The 22,613-nt window shown below is 37.2% G+C and overlaps 2 protein-coding genes and 1 long non-coding RNA gene across 6 annotated transcripts in view; 1 reads left to right on the plus strand and 2 right to left on the minus strand.

Moving 5' to 3' along the window:
* Positions 1-289: 289 nt before the first annotated feature.
* Positions 290-1,247, minus strand: LOC6634138 (polyisoprenoid diphosphate/phosphate phosphohydrolase PLPP6). The gene is made up of 2 exons (XM_002057388.4): positions 1,099-1,247; positions 290-1,002 (listed from the first exon to the last, which is right to left on the minus strand). The coding sequence occupies exons 1-2, from the start codon at positions 1,105-1,107 to the stop codon at positions 409-411; spliced, it is 603 nt and encodes a 200-aa protein (XP_002057424.2). The 5' UTR covers positions 1,108-1,247; the 3' UTR covers positions 290-408.
* Positions 1,248-13,622: 12,375 nt separating this feature from the next.
* Positions 13,623-15,409, minus strand: LOC116649886 (uncharacterized). 2 transcript variants are annotated; one of them, XR_011416812.1, is made up of 3 exons: positions 15,181-15,409; positions 14,785-15,098; positions 13,623-14,703 (listed from the first exon to the last, which is right to left on the minus strand). It is a non-coding gene; the product is annotated as an uncharacterized lncRNA (long non-coding RNA). The 2 variants fall into 2 exon arrangements; XR_004302795.2 differs by having other exon boundaries at positions 15,155-15,409.
* Positions 15,410-15,963: 554 nt separating this feature from the next.
* The window catches only part of Npc1a (Niemann-Pick type C-1a), a 44,448-nt gene continuing 37,798 nt past the window's right edge, over positions 15,964-22,613 (plus strand). For 2 of the 3 annotated variants that reach the window (XM_002057387.4, XM_032433145.2), the window contains exon 1: positions 15,965-16,115. The gene's annotated coding sequence lies outside the window, so the exon portion shown is untranslated. Of the gene's footprint in view, positions 16,116-22,613 lie in introns of all 3 variants that reach the window. The other variant, XM_032433146.2, reaches the window with a different exon arrangement.

A 22,613-nucleotide genomic window follows, 5' to 3' on the forward strand; every position in this document is an offset into this window, starting at 1 on the left:
CAGGAAGCGAGAGGCCCCATCGCCGTCCATATGTTGTTTGGTTAGTGATAGTATCATGTCGTTGTATGGCGTTACTCATCCTAGTGTTTATATTGTCTTTGGTTCAACTTTATGCAGAGGGTTCATTAGCTAGAGGCATCATATCAGAAACAATTCACAAGAAATCAGCACAAAGAAATAAGAAAAACTGTTTTTCACCTAGCGGATAATTTTTAACTCCTCTCTCCCAGTTTTATTGTTAGATACGCATCTCCTCTATTGGTATGTTTAATGGAACCCTAAAAAGAAATAGTTTAACAAACACATTTGGTTTAATATCGACATATAAAAATAAATGAATCATCCGCCAGTATTAATTGACAAGTACTAGTAAGATTATTCATCAGGTTTCTAACAATTATAATTATTTTAGTCAACACTTTCGTCAGATATGAATCTAATCATTGAAGAGGCCGTTTCCGCACTTAGCCAAATTATCCCAAGAAACAAAGCTTCACAAATTCCAATCAGTATACCAGCACAAACATCTAAAAGGTAGTGCCGTTTTAATATCAGCCTAGAAAGAACAACGCTTACAGCCCATGCAGTCATTGGCATCCAAAATAGTATTGGCAGCGTATGCAGTTTTGTAAAGAACACTAGAACATAGAAAGCTCTAGAGGCATGTCCTGATGGGAAGCTATATTTATCTGGACCAATTACAAGCATATCCTTGACGACCGCCGGCCTTCGTCGACGCACGTATGCTTTCAACACAGCCACAACAATTATATCTAAAATTAATCCGACAAGCATATTAGCTTGCATTTGGTATAAGTTCCTAGAATTTGCTATCCAAATAAAGGCAATCCATGTAGAAATCCAAGCTATCCCGTCGCACGATATTTCGAGAAACTTGCAGTGAATTTTAAGAGACTTTATAGAAGCAAATCTTAGTAAGAACGTCACAAATTGCTCCGTAATTTGTGCATCCAGATCCACAATTGACCGAATAACAGATGACTGAAATATAAACAAAGAAGTTAACTTAATATAAATATACGCGTATTACAATTAATATTGAATAAGACATGTTTGTGCTTCATAACAACTAAATACCGTTTTCATTTTCCTATCTTTTTGATGCCAACCCAAAATAAGTCAAAGAGATGTGCTAAATTTACTTATCGAATCCAAATAACAGGTATTTTAAAGGGACTATGACTTTTGCAATCAATTATTAAGTAACAGTCACGCTTATTAAACTAACTGTGCTCCCTTAGTCAAATCACACATTACATTTTCGGGGAACGACTGAAATATATTGAATACTAAGAAACTGTTGTGTACATTGACAACGTAACACATATTTAAAATGGAAGTTTTTCAAAGTTTAATAAAAAGAATAAAAATATTATATTGTATATGAATATTAAAAATAAACTGGCAACTGTGGCTCAACAGCAGTAACGTTTATTGGGAAACCATTCGATAAAAATTAGAAATATTTTGAACAGTTTGATAAAGACGATAATGTATATTTTTAAAGAAAGCTTTCGTGCAGAATTTCCTTTTTCATGCTTGCCGATCGGCTTATGTAGTTAATAAGAAAAATACCATTGCATTGGAAATCGCTGGGGTTTTCCTCAGAGTAACGAAAAATGTGCAGGTAGCTGCATAAATATTGCAAGTTTTTTTTTCTTTCAATTTTCAGAAGGATATATGACAGCCAACCATCTCGCAGATGAAAAACTTTAAAAATGTGTCCTGGAGTTCGAAGCTATTAGATCTCCAGTGTCTTGGTGGAGTTGGTTCGTAATCATTTCACAACACATATAACAATATATATAAGCAACTGGCCTTTTAAATTACAAAGGCTGATATTATCTGGTATTTTTTACTCTAGCAAATTTTCACATTGTATTTAATAGCATAATATATCAAGGAGGCTCACTTTGATAGAGGAGCGTCGGGGTTGAATGCAATAAAATTATATTCACTATACTCCGTAATATCTGCAATATGTACTTCGCATATCATTCACATATTTAAACCCTGTATGATTTAAAAATACTTTGGTTCCATATCTAGCCCCATAATTGTCCTCACCTTTAGAAATGATTCACTCCAATTTATGTTTATCAAGGCTACAAAATATAATATTAATCGACTTTCTACAGCAACTAAAAATATTACCTATATTTCCGCGTAAGGTTATCCAATTTGAATCTGATGGCACTCCCCCCATTTAACCCAGAAGTGCTTTACCTAGTCTGCGATAACACTCCGGAAGTCCCCAAATTTTTTTTCGCAAAATATTGCTATATCAATTGTACAAATACCGACATTGGATACACTTAAATTTTGTTTTGAAGTAAGCTCTCATTTTTGTAAAGAACGGCATTTTTAGGGATGTACTAAAATGTATTTGTAAAATATTTATGGAACAGTATGGAATAAAAACATCTTTTAGAGGTGTTGAAGTAAATAAAGGTCTTGGCTTGGCAAAAATTATATATCATCCTGACAGAAGATGTTTGTTACGGACTTCCCAGTGCCGACTGGCACATCGGTTCTCAGGGACTGATCCATCTGCTTGCACTATCATTATCAACAATTCTACACTAAACAGCTGTAGCGTACGGGGTTATACATCACTACAGCATAATCAAAACCTTAAAAATCAACAACTTTGACAGCTATAACTTAAAATTAATACCAGTAGATAAAATATGATAACATCTAAAAAGGCAATACCAATCTCCTTTAATTTTCGAGATAGAAACGCGCTACCTGATCTAGGCATACCCGCGCTTCGTGTAACTAACCTTGACGATGTATTAAAGACAATAATCTTAGTGTTTAAGATGAGTAATGCCATACAACAAAATGCTTGATTTCTTAAAAATTGAGAACGAAAACGAAATCTGTATCATTGCGATCTCACGGCCGAGAGAGCGAAAACAGTAAAAATAGAATGTACTCTTAGCTTCTGCTCTATGAGGGTCGTGCCAGAATTATGTTTGTATGCGTGTGAATAAACATACATACACAACAGCATATTTAAATGTGTTAATATTCACTGCTCGGGCAAAGTCCCTGGGTGGCAACGAAATAAATTTTCGCCAACAAACAAAGGTGCTTGTACGCCATTGGCTGAGACATCGCAAGCATACACTGTCCAAAAAACAGAAGTAAAATCAATCTATGTATGGTATTTCCTTTGCATTGTTCTTGTATCATTTTCTCGTTAGTATCTAGGGTAATGTATCTTTTAAAAAAAGTATGTATTTATGCATTGAAGGCAGGCTGGCGACTAACTTCGTTGCTCGTGTCAGCATCAGCAAGCCGCGACTTCGGAATTCAAACATCCAGTTGAGAGAGAGTTCTCAGTTGAGAGTGATTGACGTGTTTTACTTGTGCTCCAAGATTTTTATATATTTTTGCGCTTCTATCCTGCTTTTTATTTCAAAATTTTGCATTTTTCGGTGCTTTATTTAAAAAGCTTTTATAAACTGTGCAAAGTGTTATCTGTTGTGCAGCGTAAGTCTGTTAATTATTGCATTTTATAAAACGCGGCGTCTTTTCCGTGTTTGTTGTTATTGGCTGTTTTGATTCTTTTGCCTTGGTGCTCCCCTGTGCATACACTGGTTTGTGCGTGTGTTCGCTGCATACTTTCTGCTTGTGCATCGCTCTCTCGCAAATTTCTTTCTATTGCTTTTCGCACCAAACAATTTGTTTGTGTCCGAATAATTGTTTTTTGAGTGTTTACTTGCTCTATCTTGTGCACCGTTTTCGTTTTGCTCTGCGCTCTCGTAACTTGCATACGCATTTAATAATTATGTCGTGCTGTAAGAAGCCGTGCACGTTCAAGCAGGCTGACGATTCTGCACTGCCGCAATTTGTTAATTGCTGGCTGTGTGGGATTATGATGCATGTTAAATGTGCAGGTCTCACTGGGCGTGATTGCGACAAGATCGCTGCTATTGCCAAGAAGGGCTGCGGTGGCTTGCGTTGGTCGTGCCCAGAATGCATCGGCAAGCAAATTGATTTCTCCAGAATGTATAATTCTGTGAGCAGTCAATTCTTAAAATAAAATAATGTGGCTAAGCAGCTCTCGAGTAATTTTGACTCAGTTTCGAGTTGCTTGGCAAATATAAATTTGAGTCCCCAAGCAATCGCCGGTTGGAGCCTCAACTTTTGCAAATGCCCTCTACGTCTGTTCAGATACCTACGACTTTCTTGTCCCTTCCTAGCAACTTGGAGGTATCTCCAATGTTGTCTTTATCGCCTTCTCCAAGCGACTGTCCAATTACCCCTGTTTCAACCCCTGTACTAGTCCCAGTAGAGCCCCGTCAGCTCCTTGCCGCAAAAGGTAGACCTGTGCGCAATCTTGCCCAGATTGTTAAAAACAATCATTGTGCCTCGTTAGCTCCTCCAACTCCTGTATTACCTACAGCCCCATCAGCGCATACTTTAACGGTAGTTGCCCCTCGTAGGCAAGTTTTTGTGTCACGACTTTCGTCGGACACCACTTCTGAGTCATTGGCAGCCTATATTGCTAGCAAATCTTCTGCTAGCGTGTCAATAACCAAATTCAATTTCTCCACCCCTCGTGAAATATCATCATTCAAAATAAATGTTTCACATGATATGTTCCCAATCATTTGTGATCCCAAATTTTGGCCTCCACACATGATTATTCATGAGTTCAAGCCTAAAAAGCGTAACCAGCCTGTCACCCTTCCAGCCCCTTCAATACAGGGTACCATTTCTGCCCCAAAAAACTAGCTTCATCTTCTGACCAAATCTTTATTCATTATTAGAATGTCAGAGGTCTCACTTCAAAGCTTAAAAATCTTTTCATTGCCAGCACTTCCTTCGATTCGGACATAATAGCATTTTCAGAAACATGGTTAAACTCAACCATATCTGATTTTGAGATTTTACCGCATAACTTTATTTTGTTTAGAAATAATCGGCCGACTCGAGGTGGTGGAGTGTTAATTGCCGTTAAAGCCACTCTCCAGTCTGAACGATTCTATTTTAGTACGCCTACTGACGCTGAGATTATCTCAGTTAAGGTATTTTCCTACACGAAATATCTATATTACATGCTCTTATGTCCCTCTTTCTTCTGATATTCAAGTTTATATGAATCATATTACTTGTATTAAAGAAGTTTCTTCACACGTGCGTGATAATGACCTATTAATGGTGTTGGGTGATTTTAATTTACCGAACATCTCTTGGTCATTATTCACTGTGCCCTCAGCACAGCACGATTTTATAGACTGCATGCTTGATCTTTCGTTGTTTCAAATCAATTCAATTTCTAATCATATGAATAGAACACTTGACCTTGTATTTGTTAACGACTGCCTTATTTCTAATGTGTCTAGGTCCGCTTCTTTATCTCTTCCTGAGGATGTATATCATCCTACTTTAGAGATTGCAATGCTTAATTGTAATCATTTCATTTCGTGCTCATCAGCCAATAAGCCCCGCCGTTGCTTACGCAAAGGAAATTATTCATTGCTAAATCAGCTTATTTATTCAATTCCGATTGGTCTTTCTTATATGACTCAGTTGATATGAATACAGCCATTAATTCTTTTTATATCACCCTAAACTCCCTCTTAGATGTGTGTATTCCTAAGTCAATTCCTTCGACTACTTTTTCAAAACTACCCTGATTTACTCCCAGATTATTACATCTAAAAAATGTAAAATCCAAATATTGTAAAAAGTTTAAAAAGTCTGGTTCGTGTACAGACTTGGCTAAATATTCCATAGCCAAGTCGAACTTCTTTCTTCTTAATTCTCAATGCTATGAGAATTATCTAACTCGTTGTAAAAGGCAATTTGGCCGAAATCCGAGGCATTTTTATAATTTTGTAAACTTAAGGCGCAAATCTTCAAGTTTGCCATCTTCTTTTTTTCTTGGGATGGATAAAGCTAGCAATGACACTGATTCTGCTAACCTCTTTGCTAATTTTTTCCAATCAACTTACTCTTCAGTCTGTCCTAATACTAATTCTTACCCTAATACTATTTCTTCCGCTAGTTCTATACCTCCCCCCATTATTTTACACTCCTCTCTCCTATTAGCTTTAAACTATCTATCTATCTTCTTACTCTCCTGGGCCGGACAATATTCCTAAGTGTCTAGTCAAGGAGTGTAGTTCTTCCCTTTTCTATCCATTGCTAAAGCTTTTTAATCTATCCCTTGAAACTTCTGTCTTTCCATCTCTTTGGAAAGAATCTTATATCATTCCTCTTCACAAGAAAGGTGGGAAGTCTGATATACAAAATTACAGGGGCATTGCAAAACTGTCCGCTATTCCTAAATTATTTGAACAAATAATCACTTCGAACTCGCAGCATTTCTGCAAACCAGCTGTTTCCCCTGTTCAACATGGATTCGTAAAGAATCGGTTAACTACTACCAATCTGCTTGAATTTACTTCCTTGGTAAATGATGCTTTCCTTTCGAAAATGCAAACTGATGTCATTTACACTGACTTCAGTAAGGCGTTTGACTCTGTGCACCATGACATTTTACTTTTTAAACTTGACCGAATAGGTTTCCCTCTGTCCCTTTTACTTTGGATTAATTCTTATTTAAAAGGTAGGACCCAAAGAGTAATACTGAGGTTGACTACCTCTAAAAGGGTTCACGTTACTTCTGGTGTTCCTCAAGGTAGTCATCTTGGACCTTTACTCTTTACTCTTTTTATAAATGATCTTCCCTCTGTTATATCACATGCCCGTGTACTCATGTATGCGGACGATGTCAAACTTTTTCTATCATACACTAACCCCCTACATCATTCTCGTCTACAAGACGATTTGAACGCTATGCAACTTTGGTGTTCGGCCAATCAATTGCATCTAAATTGTTCAAAGTGTATGTTTATGACATTTAATCGTACTACACCTTATCTTGTCAGTTATACAATCGACAATATCCCTTTGCAACGTATACTAACAGTTAAGGATCTAGGCGTTATTTTTGATTCTAAACTCTGTTTCAATCTTCATATAGATACCATTGTTAATGAGGCAAAAGGTGTACTTGGATTCATTACACGATGGTCTAAAGAGTTTAACGATCCTTTTATAACAAAACTTCTGTACATCTCTCTTGTTCGCCCTATCCTTGAATACTGCTCTTGCATCTGGTCTCCACAGTATAATAGCCAGAATCGTATTGAATCTGTTCAGGAGCAATTTCTGCTTTTTGCCTTACGAGGTTTAAATTGGGACCCTAATCTTCAGTTGCCGTCCTACTCCAGCAGACTGCTTCTTCTTAACCTTCCGTCGTTAACCAACCGTAGGACAATTCTCGGTGTTGCCCTTCTACATAAGTTGATTATTGGCGACATAGATTCTCCTTTTCTGCTAGGGCGTCTTCAATTCTCTGTTCCGGCTAGACCAACCAGAAATTATCGCCCCTTATTACTATCTACGTGCACAACAGATTACGCTATGCACAATCCTTTTCGCGTGCTATGTAAAAATTATAATAGTTTGCATCACGTTTTCTCTACCGAACTGTCTCTACCCCTAATAAAATCGTTGCTTTCAGGATACCTTCGGGAAGTCGCTGACCATTCCCAGCTATGAGCAGGGGCATAGCTTGCCAGACAGGCTAAAAAAATTTCCCCCACCAGGTCGGCGATTTCCCATTACTTTTCTCTTTGTCCTATCTACTTAACACTCTTTATCTAACTTACATTGCTTTACTTTATTAACAATTTTCTTACTTTCTTTTTTCCTATTTATTGTATTTTCTTTATTAATATAGCAAATTAAGATTAATTTTAATTTTACTTGAGATCACTTTTTTCGTACTTACAACCTTCTGCTTAGATGTAGGCTCTAATAGCGTCACTGACAAAATTAGCTGTGAAAAGGGGCACAGCTGGCCGGACTGGCAAATAAAACACCTCCATCGGTCGGTGATGCTATTTAGAAAATTGTATCATTTAACTAGGCTCTTAGCATATAATTCTATTGTACAATCTTTTGAATAATGAGGAAGACACTCGTTTTGTCGACCATTAATATATAAATAAATAAACATTGTAAGTCGTAAAAGCCAGATAGAAAGCCAGTCTAGATGAATTGGCGCATGCAAATGTATGGGCGTTACTCATCTTAGTGTGTATATTGTCTTTGGTCGCATTGCTTTTTTCAGATATTTTGACAGTCGCAATTACTAAAAAGTCGACCTCTTACTTTTCACACATTATTGATTTTTTTAAATCTCGAAAATAATATGTTCCAAAGAAAGAGAAAGTTTATATAAATATATTTTATTTACTTTTACAGAAAAAAATAGGATATAGAAAATTGGTAATCAAATATTAGGCTGCCGCTACCTTCAGCCTGGGGCGAGGGAGGGATGAGTTTTCGGTTTCCATTTTCACTGCTGGTCTACCAATTTTTGCAGCAACCCTTCGAAATTCCTTCGAGGTTTGTTGATATCTTTGTGGTATAGGACTGTGGAATCACTCGAGTCGATTTGAACGATTTTTTATTTGAAATTTTTGGTGTATTTATATATATATATATATATATATATATATATATAAATATATATAAATACACCAAAAATTTCATATATATATATGTTTATATTTATTGTTGAATATTTAAAAAAACTTAATATGTTTAACTGTTCGTGTGATATTGTAATATGCTTTCATTTTAATTCCCTTTTCTCCCTATCTACCTAGCCGGCACAACCTTGAGCCGGAAAACGCAGAATATAAGGAACATAATAGCCTTTCTCTACGCTGTGGCCGACTCATATGGTTTTTCTTTGCAAGACCTCTAGCAAATTCAAGTTATTCCCCATTCGACGCACTTCTCTGGCCTTTTAGATTTTCCGAGAACATTTTGCGTTAAAGCTCTTCAGGAAGTCACCGTCTTGGCCCGGTTTCGCCTAGAATACTTAAGTTCGGACACTCTTGGAGACTTCTTCGAATGATCTGGATTTTGTATGGCGGTTTCAGATAAGAAATATAATGATAACCCAGAGATCTTTACTTGCAAGCCAATTTGTAATTTGAAAATCAGAAATAAGTGTCTCCGTGTATATCGCGTTGTGTATAGACGCTTCTATTCCTGGAAGCCTCCACCTTCCACTCCCACTCGCAAAAATCTCGATCTACGTACCCTCCGATTGCCAACAGCCAGGGGCGATTAACTACCTTGCGTTGCTCTGTTTCGTGTAAGCCGCGTTGCGCCGGTCTTAGAGCCATGCCGGGTCAGTAAGACGGATGGCGCAAGGTCGAGTGTTTTTACGACACCACCGTGGCCTGCCGTCTCGTCTATGAGATATCAGGCCAGCTCTCAAAGAGCTTGGCACCAACAAATTGCGCATTGTGCCTTCTAACTGATTCTGTCATGTTTTAGTGACGGAAAATATTCTAGCTATTTACAGGGTCATTGCTTACCGCTTCGACACTGCGCTACGCAGTATCGGCTTTAAAGCCACAATTGCCCTATGGTGCGAAAGTAGGGTCGATCTTTGGGTCCCTTCTACTAAGGCGATTGTATGTTTCTCTAGGCCCGTCGTCAGCTTTGTTCTAAATACAAAAGTTCCTCTGTATCCTTTTCTTTCTATAAATCTATTTCTTCCCCATTTTGCATAATCTAAATATCAAAATGTATTGTTTCAACATAGCGCCTAGTTTTTCACCAATTGTCGACTTCCTTATCAGCAGACTACCGCTAGTTCCTGTGCCTAAGAGACCGCTAATGAAATGCGTACCTATAAAGACCTCAGCAAATACTCGCTAGTCTATGTTCTCCTTCCGTCACACAGTTTCGATGACATGTCGCTTTACCGTGCGTGCAGAAAAACGAGCCCGCTTAACCACTGGTTGGTGGACGTCATACTTTCCAGTTGTCGGTCACCAGAAATTCTTTATAGAATTCAAGTAACAAACAATATCCCATTTTCAAAAGGCAGTATCTGAATACGTCATTGAACTGCTTAAAATTCAGGTTCTGCCCCTCACTAATGCCTCCTTCAGGTCTCTTGGAGGGGTTACTGCACAATGCTGTACGAAGTGGTTATTCAGCCGCGTTAACCATCAGCGACGGTTGCGCAAATCTGGATCGGTCGCTCACTGGCTATCGGAATCGTGGGGTGAGCTTACGCATGTGGTGGATATAATTTTCTACTCCCTCGCCGGCTTGCTGCTCTCGCTGCACCATTAAGCCCAACTGTCGACGGTGGAATGCCATTCATGTACCCCATACCATTCGCGGGCCTGACCAGTTAACAATAAGTGGACGTCAGAATAAATGGCCTTCCACCGGTTGAGTTTCGTGTACGCCCTTTACCTATCGTAGATATACGCTTTCTATAGCTGGAAGTCTACACACTTCGGACCTTACCGCGGAAGCTGTGATTATTGGGATGGCGCCATTTCCTCCACTCCACGCTCCTCGTCTCTGTGGTTTCAATTCAGGGGAGTATCGCTACGTCTGATAAGCCTGAGCAGTCGCCTCGTTTGCTATCCACTTGAACACTGAAGCTTCCGGCGTTTCCCAGTTCAACCAGATGCCTCTTCGAAATCATAGAAAGTTTATTGGCGTTTACACTAGACCTGCTACAGGACGCGGTGGTGACAAAGCCGTTTGCGTCAGCATCGGAAACCCAGTTAAACACCTGTTCCCCAGACTTGACTAACCTCCTCGTAAATGCCTATTCAACTTTTGCAACCCAATCTAAATACCTATCGAAAATGCTATACCCACACAATTTTTTTAAGTTTTTCAGCGTAATTTCAGAAAGTCCAAGAGAGGCCAACTATAATTATCTACGCCCAACCTAGACAGTGGGCAAACAAGTACCTAGTTCTTCAGGATGGCTGCCTATTGAGGTCATTGTGTGTGACAGATGCGGCGCGGCTTAAAATCTATGTTGTCCTGGGTCACCTTTCTCCAGAGCTCTAACAACTACGGCCAGCACGCATATAACGTGAACACAGAATAAAACAAAACAATAACTAAATAATATTTAACACCAAACAGGATAATTTTATCATTGCGGATACCACCAAACTACGATGACAATCGCAAACGCTTGCACTTCTACAAAGCCGTCTGCATCTTCCGTTTCGGTGTTCTGTTATTATTGAAGGGCTTATTTCGATTTAGGCTGCGCCGGCTGTCTCATCGGCTCTCATATCCTTGTCACATAGTCTGCTTTTCGGGCTTATACACTTCAGCAAATACAAATACGAAACTCAACATGAGCAGCTCAATCAGCTTGCGCCGGACAATTATGACAATTATTCCATTAAACTTTATATTCTTCCACCAATACAATAAAAAAACATCAGATAATACATATAGAACATTTGAGGTGTCTGATAGGAACCCAAATGCCGAAAATGAGCAAAATGAGCACAACGCCAACATCATTTACAAGCCGGGCAAAGCAAATTATGTTCTCAACGCCCTGTTGCGACTGAATGTGAACGCCATAGAAGGTTCCCCGGGCTCAGATGCCACTACTATTCACAGCGAAAAGTCCCTGACCGAATCTATCTATTTTAGCCACTGACAAACCAGTAACCAGTTGTTAAAAAAATTACATAATCTTGGAAGAGGCTCAATCCAATTCTATGAAAACCTTTGTAATTTTCAAGGCAAAACTGAGACACGTCATACAGTTTTTTGATCTGATAACAACAAGTACATTTATCGACGACTAGAAACAGATTAAGTTAAAACAGGGACAGCTAATAAATTAAAAAAAAACAAACAGATATAAAATAAACAAAAACCCTGTTTCCGCTTCAGGATTTATAAAAATTCTTAGCTCGATTCACAAAATTGTGGGCGCTAATAAGGCTCATTTGTTTGAAACAGTATTCGTAAATAGTCGCAGCGGAATAACAGACTTGTAGACTAATTGACCTATTGGTGATCAACGCACTGAAACTTTTACTGTATTTACCTTATATTTATTACATTTATTAATGGTCGGCAGTACGTGTGTCTTCCTCATTTTTCAACAGATTATATTAAAGATAATAGAATTATATGTTAAAAGTCTAGTTAAAGAATACAATTTTCCAAAGAGCATCACCGATGGAGGTGTTTTAATTGCCAGTCCGGCAAGCTGTGCCCCTTTTCACCTAATTTTGTCAGTGACGCTATTAGAGCCTACATCTAAGCTGAAGTTTGTAAGTAGGAAAAAAGTGTTCTTAAGTAAAATTAAAAATAATCGTAAATTGCTATATTAATAAAGAAAATACAATAAGTAGGAAAAAAAGAAAGTACGAAGATTGTTAATAAGGTAAAGAAATGTGTGTTAGATAATGAGTGTTAAGAGAAAAGTAAAGTTCTGTAATGGGAAATCACCGACCGGTGGCGGAAAATTTTTTCAGCCTGTCCGGCAAGCTGTGCCCCTGCCCATAGCTGGGAATGGTCAGCGACTTCCCGAAGGTATCCTGAAAGCAACGATTTTATTAGAGGTAGAGAAAGTTCGGTAATGAGGTAAAGTGAAGCAAACTATTATAATTTTTACATAGCACGCGAAAAGGATTGTGCATAGCGTAGTCTGTTGTGCACGTAGATAGGAATAAGGGGCGGTTGGTTGGTCTAGCCGGAACAGAGAATTGAAGACGCCCTAGCAGAAAAGGAGAATCTATGTCAATAATAATCAACTTATGTAGGAGGACAACACCGAGAATCCGTAATCCTACGGTTGGTTAACGATGGAAAGTTGAGAAAAAGCAGCCTGCTGGAGTAGGATGGCAACCGAAGATTAGAGTCCCAATTTAAACCTCGTAGGGCAAAAAGCAGAAATTGCTTCTGAACATATTCAATACGAACCTAGCTATTGTTATACTGTGGAGACCAGATGCAAGAGCAGTATTCAAGGATAGGACGAACAAGAGAGATGTGCAGAAGTGATACACGTTAAGACGAGGCCTCGTTAAATTCCACCCGTTCGTAAACAACTTTTTTGTTTACCATCCGCTCGGGCTAAAACTTATTTTTAAAGATATCTTTTCAAAATAATTTGAGGGGTTTTTAACACATTTTGAAAAATGGAAATGGAAGTTAAAGATTCTGCGGATAATATTTCGCCCGCGATTTCATTTTCAAGGATCTTAATGAAAAATCTTTTGGGACGTGTTTCATACTTTTCGTGGAACCAAGTTCCCTCGGTGGAAAATGTGAATCAATGAGATTTTCAATTTTTTTTCGATTAGCATAAAACTTTTTTCAGAGTTCTAGGAAAAAGTTAATAAATACGTATCTTAGCGATTTGGAAAATCCACCGACAGCAGCGGTTAATTAGCGAATAACGGTTGTATGCAATTATTTTTCTTTCCATCCGATAAACTTCAAAATTATAGTGAAAGTTCTTTGTGAGAATGTCCGTCTTACGTTCTTGGTTGACAATTGCAGGTAAAAGGCTTAATAAACAAAAGTTGATTCAGGATTCTTACCGCAATACTAATATGGGCGGAATTTGTTTATTCCAACACTTAATTTTTTATTTATATTTTTATTCTCTATTTGATTCACTTTTTTTAAAATCCAAAATAAAAAAGTGGCGATCAAGATGGGTAGATTAAAATTTTCCACGGGCGTGTACTTTCTGAAAAGGGCAAGGCTGAAAATTCCCGCCAGTTTTAAAATATATTAATTTAATTTTTTTGTATGGCCGAACTGGGAGTAAAATTCCACGAGAGGAGACGCAGAGAACCCAGGTGAGGACAAGGTCACCGAACTGGCCACCACCTGAGGTTCTTCAATAATACAATAAGATGGCAAGAATCGCAATGAAGTAAGGGAATCAGAAAGTCTAAAGTACGCGTTCTGGCCAAAAAACGGCAGGTCTATCTATTTGTTTCAAATTATGCCTTGAGGGCTGTGAAACGCTGCTCAGAGACTGTGCAGATTGATGGTCAAGGTTATTCCTCAATACTTGCGCAATCACGTGATTAGTTACTACTAATCACTACGAAAACATTTGTGGAGCACTGAAAGCAACTAAAAAAGTCTGCGATTGCCTGATGGAAGGAACAAGTCTCTAAATTCTGTTTCAAATACCAGCGTATTGCACACCGATCCAAAGAAGATAGGAGCATACTGCAGATCGCTCTCCTGAAAAGCACTAGGCAACTTTGAAGCTTTTTAGGCAGAACGGGATGGTGCAGATATGTTCTCCATTAAACTGTTTGAAGTAGAGGAAGTTGCGGTGTTCGTTTTTGAGACCACCAAATTTGACAGCCAGGAATGTTTTGAAATGCAAAAAGTTGTTAGAGAAGCTTCCACACTTACGAGTTGAAGAGGGACAGTTATTCAAAAGAACCCAGTTCCACAGAATAGAATTCTGGAAACTATGGGTTCCTGAAGCATTGCCATCGACGCTTATACAAAATGTGCATGAAGGCAATATGGCGATGCATGGTAGAATTACGAAGACTTTGGCCTAGCAAACCTTCTACTGGCTCCTTATGTTAATCCATGTTTGATAATAATTCACCAACTGTGAAGCTTGTAAAAAGACAAGGCATACGACACGCGTTACTTGTCCGCTTATTGGTAAGGAAATCAACAGATGTTAATACAAAATTGTGTATGGAATTTTGGGCGAAAATCCACACACGCGACATGACTGCACGCACCTTTTCACAGTGCTTGATCACTTTGGTAATTTCGCACAGTTAGGAGGACCTGAAATTAATTATACAGACAGTATCAGACAGTTCACGTCTATTGAGTTTACCGAATTCAAAAGTAAATATCAGTATATACCTCACCAGAAAACAGGGGACAGGGACAAATAGTCAACCAGTCTGTGCTGGCAACAACCTGGATTCAATTTGGCGACCATGCGCGATGAGATGAAAAGCTCCCCGATAAAAAGGCACCACCGCGTAGTGCGATACACAGCAGTACGCGAACGTCACCATAGTTCGCTATGTTCGGACAGCATATTTTCACTAACGGCGCGGACTACAAACTGGCACGCAGATTGAAGGCCGTAAAAGGCTCAGATTTGCACTACTTGCCCCGGTCGATGTACATTAAATGTATAGGGCAAAAATGCAGGGCATTATGCACTCAGCCTAGAAAAAAACGAACGGATTTATCAACTTGAAATCCCGAGACGTAACGTACTTACCTGGAGATATTCAAACGCAACTTTACCTTAAGGGACTTCGCAATAAGCGGCAACGCAAAGTTGTGCCACAAATATTCAAAGTTCAGTGTTGGGAGTGCGGTGTGATCCAGTTTCTGTTGTTGACCAACATTGGCGCAGACGAAATGACGACAAAAATTCCAAAGACAACATTGAAGAATAGCGATAAGGCCCGGTGACCACTTCCGATTAAAAGTCAAGCAATCAAGCCAGAGTGTGGTGTTACGCGCAGCGATAATTATTAAAAAAAAAAACAACAGTAAAACAATACGCTGTTGTTCGATTGCCAACTGAAGGTGGACATCGATGAATGACATATATCGATAGATTCAAAAGGTGTGCAACTATCGAAATAACAGGTTCCTGAGCGAGAGGTAGTTGAGAGATCAGAAAAGAAAAACGCAGGGACAAGCGCAAGCCGGCGGCATGTGAGATAGTTAAAACATTAATATAATAAGCGTTAACTTAAAGACATATATAATATAAGTGTGTACAAAATTTTAAATAGCTGGACATATATTTTTGCATAACATTGTGCGTTTTAATATGCAACAGTTGCCAAACAATTTTTGATATTAATAAATTTTTTGTCGTTTTTTTTTACAAAACTTTGTATGGCTATTATTTGTAAGGATGTTAGATGCTGCCAATGTGAACATCAGTTTCACATCTTCAATACATTTAATTTAATCTGAGAATGTAGTCAGTGTAAATTGACTATAATGAACATTTCCTTAAGACTTTTTAGAGATATGCGTATTAACAGTTACAATTTGCGCTATTAAACAATTGTTAAGACCATTATTTTTCTACAAGGCGGGCAACTTAAAAATACCTATTAGGTCCGTAATTATTGTTCATATCTAGAAAACAGTATATTGTGGTGTTTCGAACAAGTACAAGTGTGTAAAAAGTTTTAGAGTTCATTTATTAAATAAAAAAGGTACCTAATTCAGTATCACATATCTGAAAATATTTATAGCTTGAAAGAATATATCTAAGCTCAGCGGTATTATATATTGTCTATTTACATATATATATGTATATACTGACAAAACGAATTTCCATAACAAAGTGCCCCTTACAATTATTGTAATTTATACAAGTGCATACATATATACATATGCTTACATATACAAATGAATGACTCAGCTTGCCTAAACTGATAACAGTGCATAGCTTTAAATGCACATTCATACATGTACATATGTACATATTTAATATATAATTAATTGTGTGTTCTTATGTGCTAAAACCATTGCTCTCCCACACAATCGGAATACTTTGTGATGTTGTACAATTAATATTGTTATTTTTAAAAAGAAATGTCACAATTTCTTGCGACTATGCCTAAGTCAATTAGGCTTTAGTTTCTGTACACATACAAACAAAATGGTACAATGCTCAAACAGTGCAAATATGCACAAATGGAGGATCTTAATATATTAATGTTCAGCATAAAGAGCCTTTGTCGTCAAATAGAGATACAAAAACGTAAAAAAAACATCTACAGTGAAAACTGCGGAAAGCGGACACCCTCTAACGCGGGATTTTTTCCGGTTATGGAAGTGGCAACCTTTTAACGAAGTACAAATTAACGCACAGAAAGAGGTCATCTTCAGGATATATGTATATCCTGGATCTGCATAAACAGTTGAGTTCTATTCAAACTAGTGTCAGTTTTAATGTAGATATGTAAAACTGGTCGAATCGGAACCCCATACATCTACAGCTACTATAGGAACGGAACGATCGGAACGAACTTAGATATGGCAAATATATTTGTGTGAGGGGTATTAAAGAGATATCCTTACTTTCTCGTTTTTATTTCAAATACTTTATTAGAGCTTAAATAATAAATTTGCGATTTTCCTATATGAACGCGTCGACAATTTTTATTTTTAAACAAATAATTAATTGCTTCAGTTATTACAGATTTTTTGAACAAAATAATTCAAAATGCAGTGTCAGTATACAGTTATCGGAGCGTCTGGTATTGAAAATGCGTTTAGTATACAAAAACGTTTAAAACTTTTTTTATGCCGTGGAAATATAAAGTTGCATTCTATTAAATTACCGAATTAAATGACAACATACAACTAAACTGTAAGATTATAATTGCTTAATGCAAATGCATGTAACTGTAAAATGATTGGTGTTTCACATCGCATTAGCGGGATTGTGACTGCTGATCCGCGTTAGCGAATAAGGATACATAGGACCGGTTAGGTAACGAGACTCATTAAACTTGTCAAAAGTCATTACCCCTGGTGAAAATCAGCTTTAGTTGCATTCTTCATTCGCATATATCTTCATCTCAATTCCGTTGATCTTGTTTATTTCCAAAATATATTTTCGAAACCATATTCAATGATGGTTTTGGCGACCTGATATAACCATGTAGTTGGGTGGCTTGAGGTCCGCGTTTGTTTAAATAAAATTTTGAAAACAATTTTATTCTATTTTGCTTCTAATATATTGCGGTTGCACATCGGCAAACCGTCTTCAGGGCACTAACACAAGGTACAAAAAACAATTAACATTAACATAACCATATTTATTTATTTAAATCATTTTTTCCCACTAATAAGAAAAAAATAGTGCACATGCATACAAAGTTAGTCCTTTAAGTCTTGCGCGGAGTTTGCTTCCGATTGTGATATCGTCGATGTGCGATGCGTGCTGTAAATATCTCGCTAAAATTTTTGCGTTTGAATACAAGCACTTGTCCTTTCATGCAGACTTTAGTTAGTTCGGTTTTGCGAACCTTGAGAATGCCGAGATAAAAAAAAACGGATGACATTTGCCAATCAAGGTACTTAATGAAAGGCTTAGGAGTTTGTTCTATCCAGAGCGACTTAGTAGTGCAAATGACTATAAGTGTGGAATGCGGCGCAAAGTACGGAAGTAACGGTACAGCGCTGTATGCGACTTATTGGAAATGTCCAAAGACAAGTAAACTGCATTAGAATTAGTTGATCATTTGGGGGTTTTTTTTTCAGAAAAACAATACATAATACCGCGTATCGTTGCCAGAAGCTAATAATTAAAAACAGAAATATAATCAGCTTTCGCCCAGGTGGTCCAGAACGACAGCATTATAATAACATTTGTTGTTACCTACTGCTTGAGTATTTTGTGAGGTCGAACGCTATTCTATCTGCAAATGTATCAGGCATTATAGTCTACAAATTGCCACCCACATCGATGTTATTAAAAGGATGGTCAATCTTATTTTACTGCTTTAACAATATAATATCGCCACATGTTGTATTGCCTTGGATTTCAAGGAATGATGCAGCCTTGAACTTTGGTTTTAGTTAATGCCTATGTATAAGGAAGGCATTATTATTGTAATACATTTTTATAAATATTAGCTAAAAAGTTTTCAGTTATGAACATTTTCAATAACATCTTCTGGGGATATGTACATTTTAATAGCATGAAAACAGATATAAGAGGCTAACTAACAATTTAATAAAATTCTCGTATGTGAATTTAATTACTTCTGTCCTATCCACTTCAATTTTTCAAAATGTGCCTGCGTCCAGTTATTGTTTGTTTGTTTATGGTCCACACCCCTTATCTGAAGTATATAGTTTATCTACTTCTTGAGTTATGCTTTAAAAAGTTTGTCTAAAAATCAATATTTATTGATTTTATAAAATATAGAGACATAAAAAAAAAAAATAAAAAATGCATGTTCAGCCAAAAGCAGTTCACAGGCCGTTGGTTCCATCTAAGGGAAGGTGCAGATGTTGTGTTCTCCGCAAAGTTATTGTCAGGCAATGCAATTGCTTAATAATAACAGACCAGAAGAGGAGACCAGCTCAGGAGCAGTTCGTAGTGGAATTTTATAGCGAACTCCGTGACTTCCCGAAACGACTCTGGCACTTACAAAATGAATTTCGTCGACAGCAAAAGTTACTACGGTGAAAAACACCATACATTTACATATTTTTTTGTTCTCATGAATGCATAATTCAGACATATAAACCGAGATGCTTGCTCGTCATGGCGGGGACTGAGATTTTCTTTTTAGCATACACTGCAAAAAACGAAAATAAAGCAAGAGTCGCTGTTCCCGACTAGGGAATACCCTGAGCCCTTTTCTACCAACATCAAATGCAGAAAATTAATTCAACAACAAAAAATAGATCCGATATGATTCGAACTCGTAATATACCGCTACTCTCCGCCAAAGCAACAATTAAATGCCAATGAAAACAAAAATGAATAAAAATAGCAGCACATACACACAGCTCGGAAATTTATACAATCGCAATTGCAATGGTGTGATAGAATTTAATAAAGACGCGCATGAATGTGTGTGTGTGTGTGTATGTATATAGAAAATCTTCCAATTTGCGATAGCTGCCCCAACCACATGGCCAGCTAAAATATATTTTCATTAATAACTCCTGGGTTTCTTAACCGATCTTGATGAAAATTTCAAGTAGTAGTAGATCTTATAGTGATATAGAATATACCTGTATTCTCTAAAAGACAATTGCATTAAGGTTGTGGCGTATATTTGTTGTGCAATACAAATTAGTTTATTTACTTGATTTATAGCTATATGGTGGTAGCGGGTTGGGGATAGCTATAAAATGAAAGATACTTGATTTATATAGACTATTCTAGAAGCTACTTGTCAAGTTTGGTGACTCTAGCTCCAAAAACTTAAGAGATTTGCTCAACAATCACGATCCCAATATCGATTTTGACCGATAACTAGCCCCATAGGGTACTACTACTATATCTTTTATAGGTTAATAGATCCTTGCGGTCATACATACGGACGGCCGGACGGTCGGATAGACACACGGACTCAGGTATTAATACTGATCAAGTATATATATACTTTATGGGGACGGAGCTGCTTTCTTCTGCTTGTTACATACATCTTCATGTATGGTTTGAGGAAAATCAAAATATGAAGATAGTTTAATAACTACATGGTGCGCTATGTGAAACAATTATTTTATTTTTAATTACAAATGATCAAATTATATCATTCAATTTATTAAAACAGGAAGGTCTAAAATTTAGCCTTATATATATAATCATTTCTCCTAAAATTAAGTATATAGACAGCACAGTAAATCCCGAGTGTTTTTGCGCCAACCCAACAACATATAGACTAGACAACCAGTGGAAGATAATCGGGCATCGTGGTGGTGTACAGTCGCTTTCGTTTTTGTTTGGGTTCGAGACACGCCCGCACACTCAGTGAAGAGAGTAAGAAATACATATTATTCGTTGCCCTTTTTTTATTCGCTCACATTACAGGAAACTGCTTTGGCTTACTCTCAGCGCTATTTTAATTTGTGTATTTACCGTTTTACTGTCGGTGTGTGTGTCCGCACAAGCAACTTTGTTTAGAAATTCAATTTTTCTCAATCTCATTTATAATACTTTGGACTCGCTAATCATGCATACGTGCATATGTTGTATATGTTAGTTGCGTGCCTGCCTGTGCCTTGCAAATTTGACAAGATTTTGGAATCGTAAACGACATATGTTGTTGGGTTAGTGCCAGTACTTTCTCTATAGCTTGGAACGAAAAGGTATAAGCTCAGCATTACTGCGCTAGTAGCGTTCGATGTCTCGATATTGGCTGATTGTTATCGTTATGGTAGTATGTGTCAACAATACACAGAAAGTGTACGTTTGAACACGATTGACCGAACATGTATTTACATTTATATATGTTAATTCAAGAAGGTTTAAAAGTGGGAGCGAAAAAAATTATCCATTGTATGCCAAAGGATTTCCGGTAAAGCAATAAGCATTGCACTGAGCATTCATTCTTTCATTTTTGGTTAATTTAAACAATATCAACCCAAACAAAACTAGTCTTCAAGTTAGGGTACTTTTAGCTTTTGAAATTGAACAACAAGTGAAGATGAAAGCAGAAGCGCTGTTCAAATGCGCTAAAAATTTGGTGGATTTTTTACGCAAGTCAATAGAAATCACTTATATAATCTTCGGCGAATTCCCAAATTGAAACATTTTTTCTTGAAATCGGTAGAAGTAGTAAAAAGAAAATAAAAAAATAAATTTGATTTCGAAACCCTTCGATTGAAGATGATAGACCCAAACTAGCTCCAAATTAATGTCTGGAAGAATTTAGAAACTCTGCTTGAACTAAATTCTGCTAGTTGACTTAAATTCTTAAAGAAATGGCTTTCAAGGGGTTTGTATCTTACAGTGAAGGATAGGAACAGAAGAAGTGGTCAACAATTCTAGTTGTTTATCTCTACGACGGAAGTCCTTGTATAGGGTGTTAACTAGGTGCGTTAATGGGGTGCACCCCAATCATCGAATGCCATGTTAAAAATCGTGTCAGCGCCGCGCAGCTTATTCGTTGCCATTTTTAAAATTTTCTTTAAGAGGGAGCTTAGAAGTCGCCGAGTTCATGCATATACCAATTTTATTAGAAAGGATTTTAGTCATGTCTTGTTCGGGTAACTCCTTTGCCATGCCTGCGACGCCTTTGCGGCCAGGCACAGTAATATATTATACCTTTCATCCATGAAGAAATTTGAGTTAGTTTCTAACTTATGTCGGCTTTGATGGCGTAAACTGGTGGTGGTGGGAAGTCTGATATACAAAATTACAGGGGCATTGGAAAACTGTCCGCTATTCCTAAATTATTTGAACAAATAATCACTTCGAATTCGCAGCATTTCTGCAAACCAGCTGTTTCCCCTGTTCAACATGGATTCGTAAAGAATCGGTTAACTACGACCAATCTGCTTGAATTTACTTCCTTGGTAAATGATGCTTTCCTTTCGAAAATGCAAACTGATGTCATTTACACTGACTTCAGTAAGGCGTTTGACTCTGTGCACCATGATATTTTACTTTTTAAACTTGACCGAATAGGTTTCCCAGCGTCTCTTTTGCATTGGATTAATTCTTATTTAAAAGGTAGGACCCAAAGAGTAATGGTGGGGCTGACTACCTCTGGACGGGTTCACGTTACTGTTGGTGTTCCTCAAGGTAGTCATCTTGGACCTTTACTTTTAACTCTTTTTATAAATGATCTCCCCTCTGTTATATCACATGTCCATGTATTCATGTATGCGGACTTTGTATTTTTAAATTTTTGTTTGTTTAAGTAATCTTAGAAGTATAGTAATGCTTTATTTTCGAAAATGTATATTAAAGCAACATTATATAATAACATAGGCATTAAAATGCTAATAGTTTTAAAATATTTGAAAAATTAACGAGTGTAACACGAGTGTAACACTATTATACGAAAACTTTTTTTTTTAGCTTATAAAACCAGAAATCTTTGAGATAATAGCTAAAAAAAAATTTGAACATTAAATAGGGCCTCCTTGTTCATTTCCTACATTGAATAACATTCTTTTCATTGAGTATATTAAATTTGCCAAAAGGGTTTGGTCCAATTTTCTCCATTTTCTTA

This window comes from Drosophila virilis, chromosome 4 (genome assembly GCF_030788295.1).
Source record: "Drosophila virilis strain 15010-1051.87 chromosome 4, Dvir_AGI_RSII-ME, whole genome shotgun sequence".
NCBI classification, from domain to species: Eukaryota; Metazoa; Arthropoda; class Insecta; order Diptera; family Drosophilidae; genus Drosophila; species Drosophila virilis.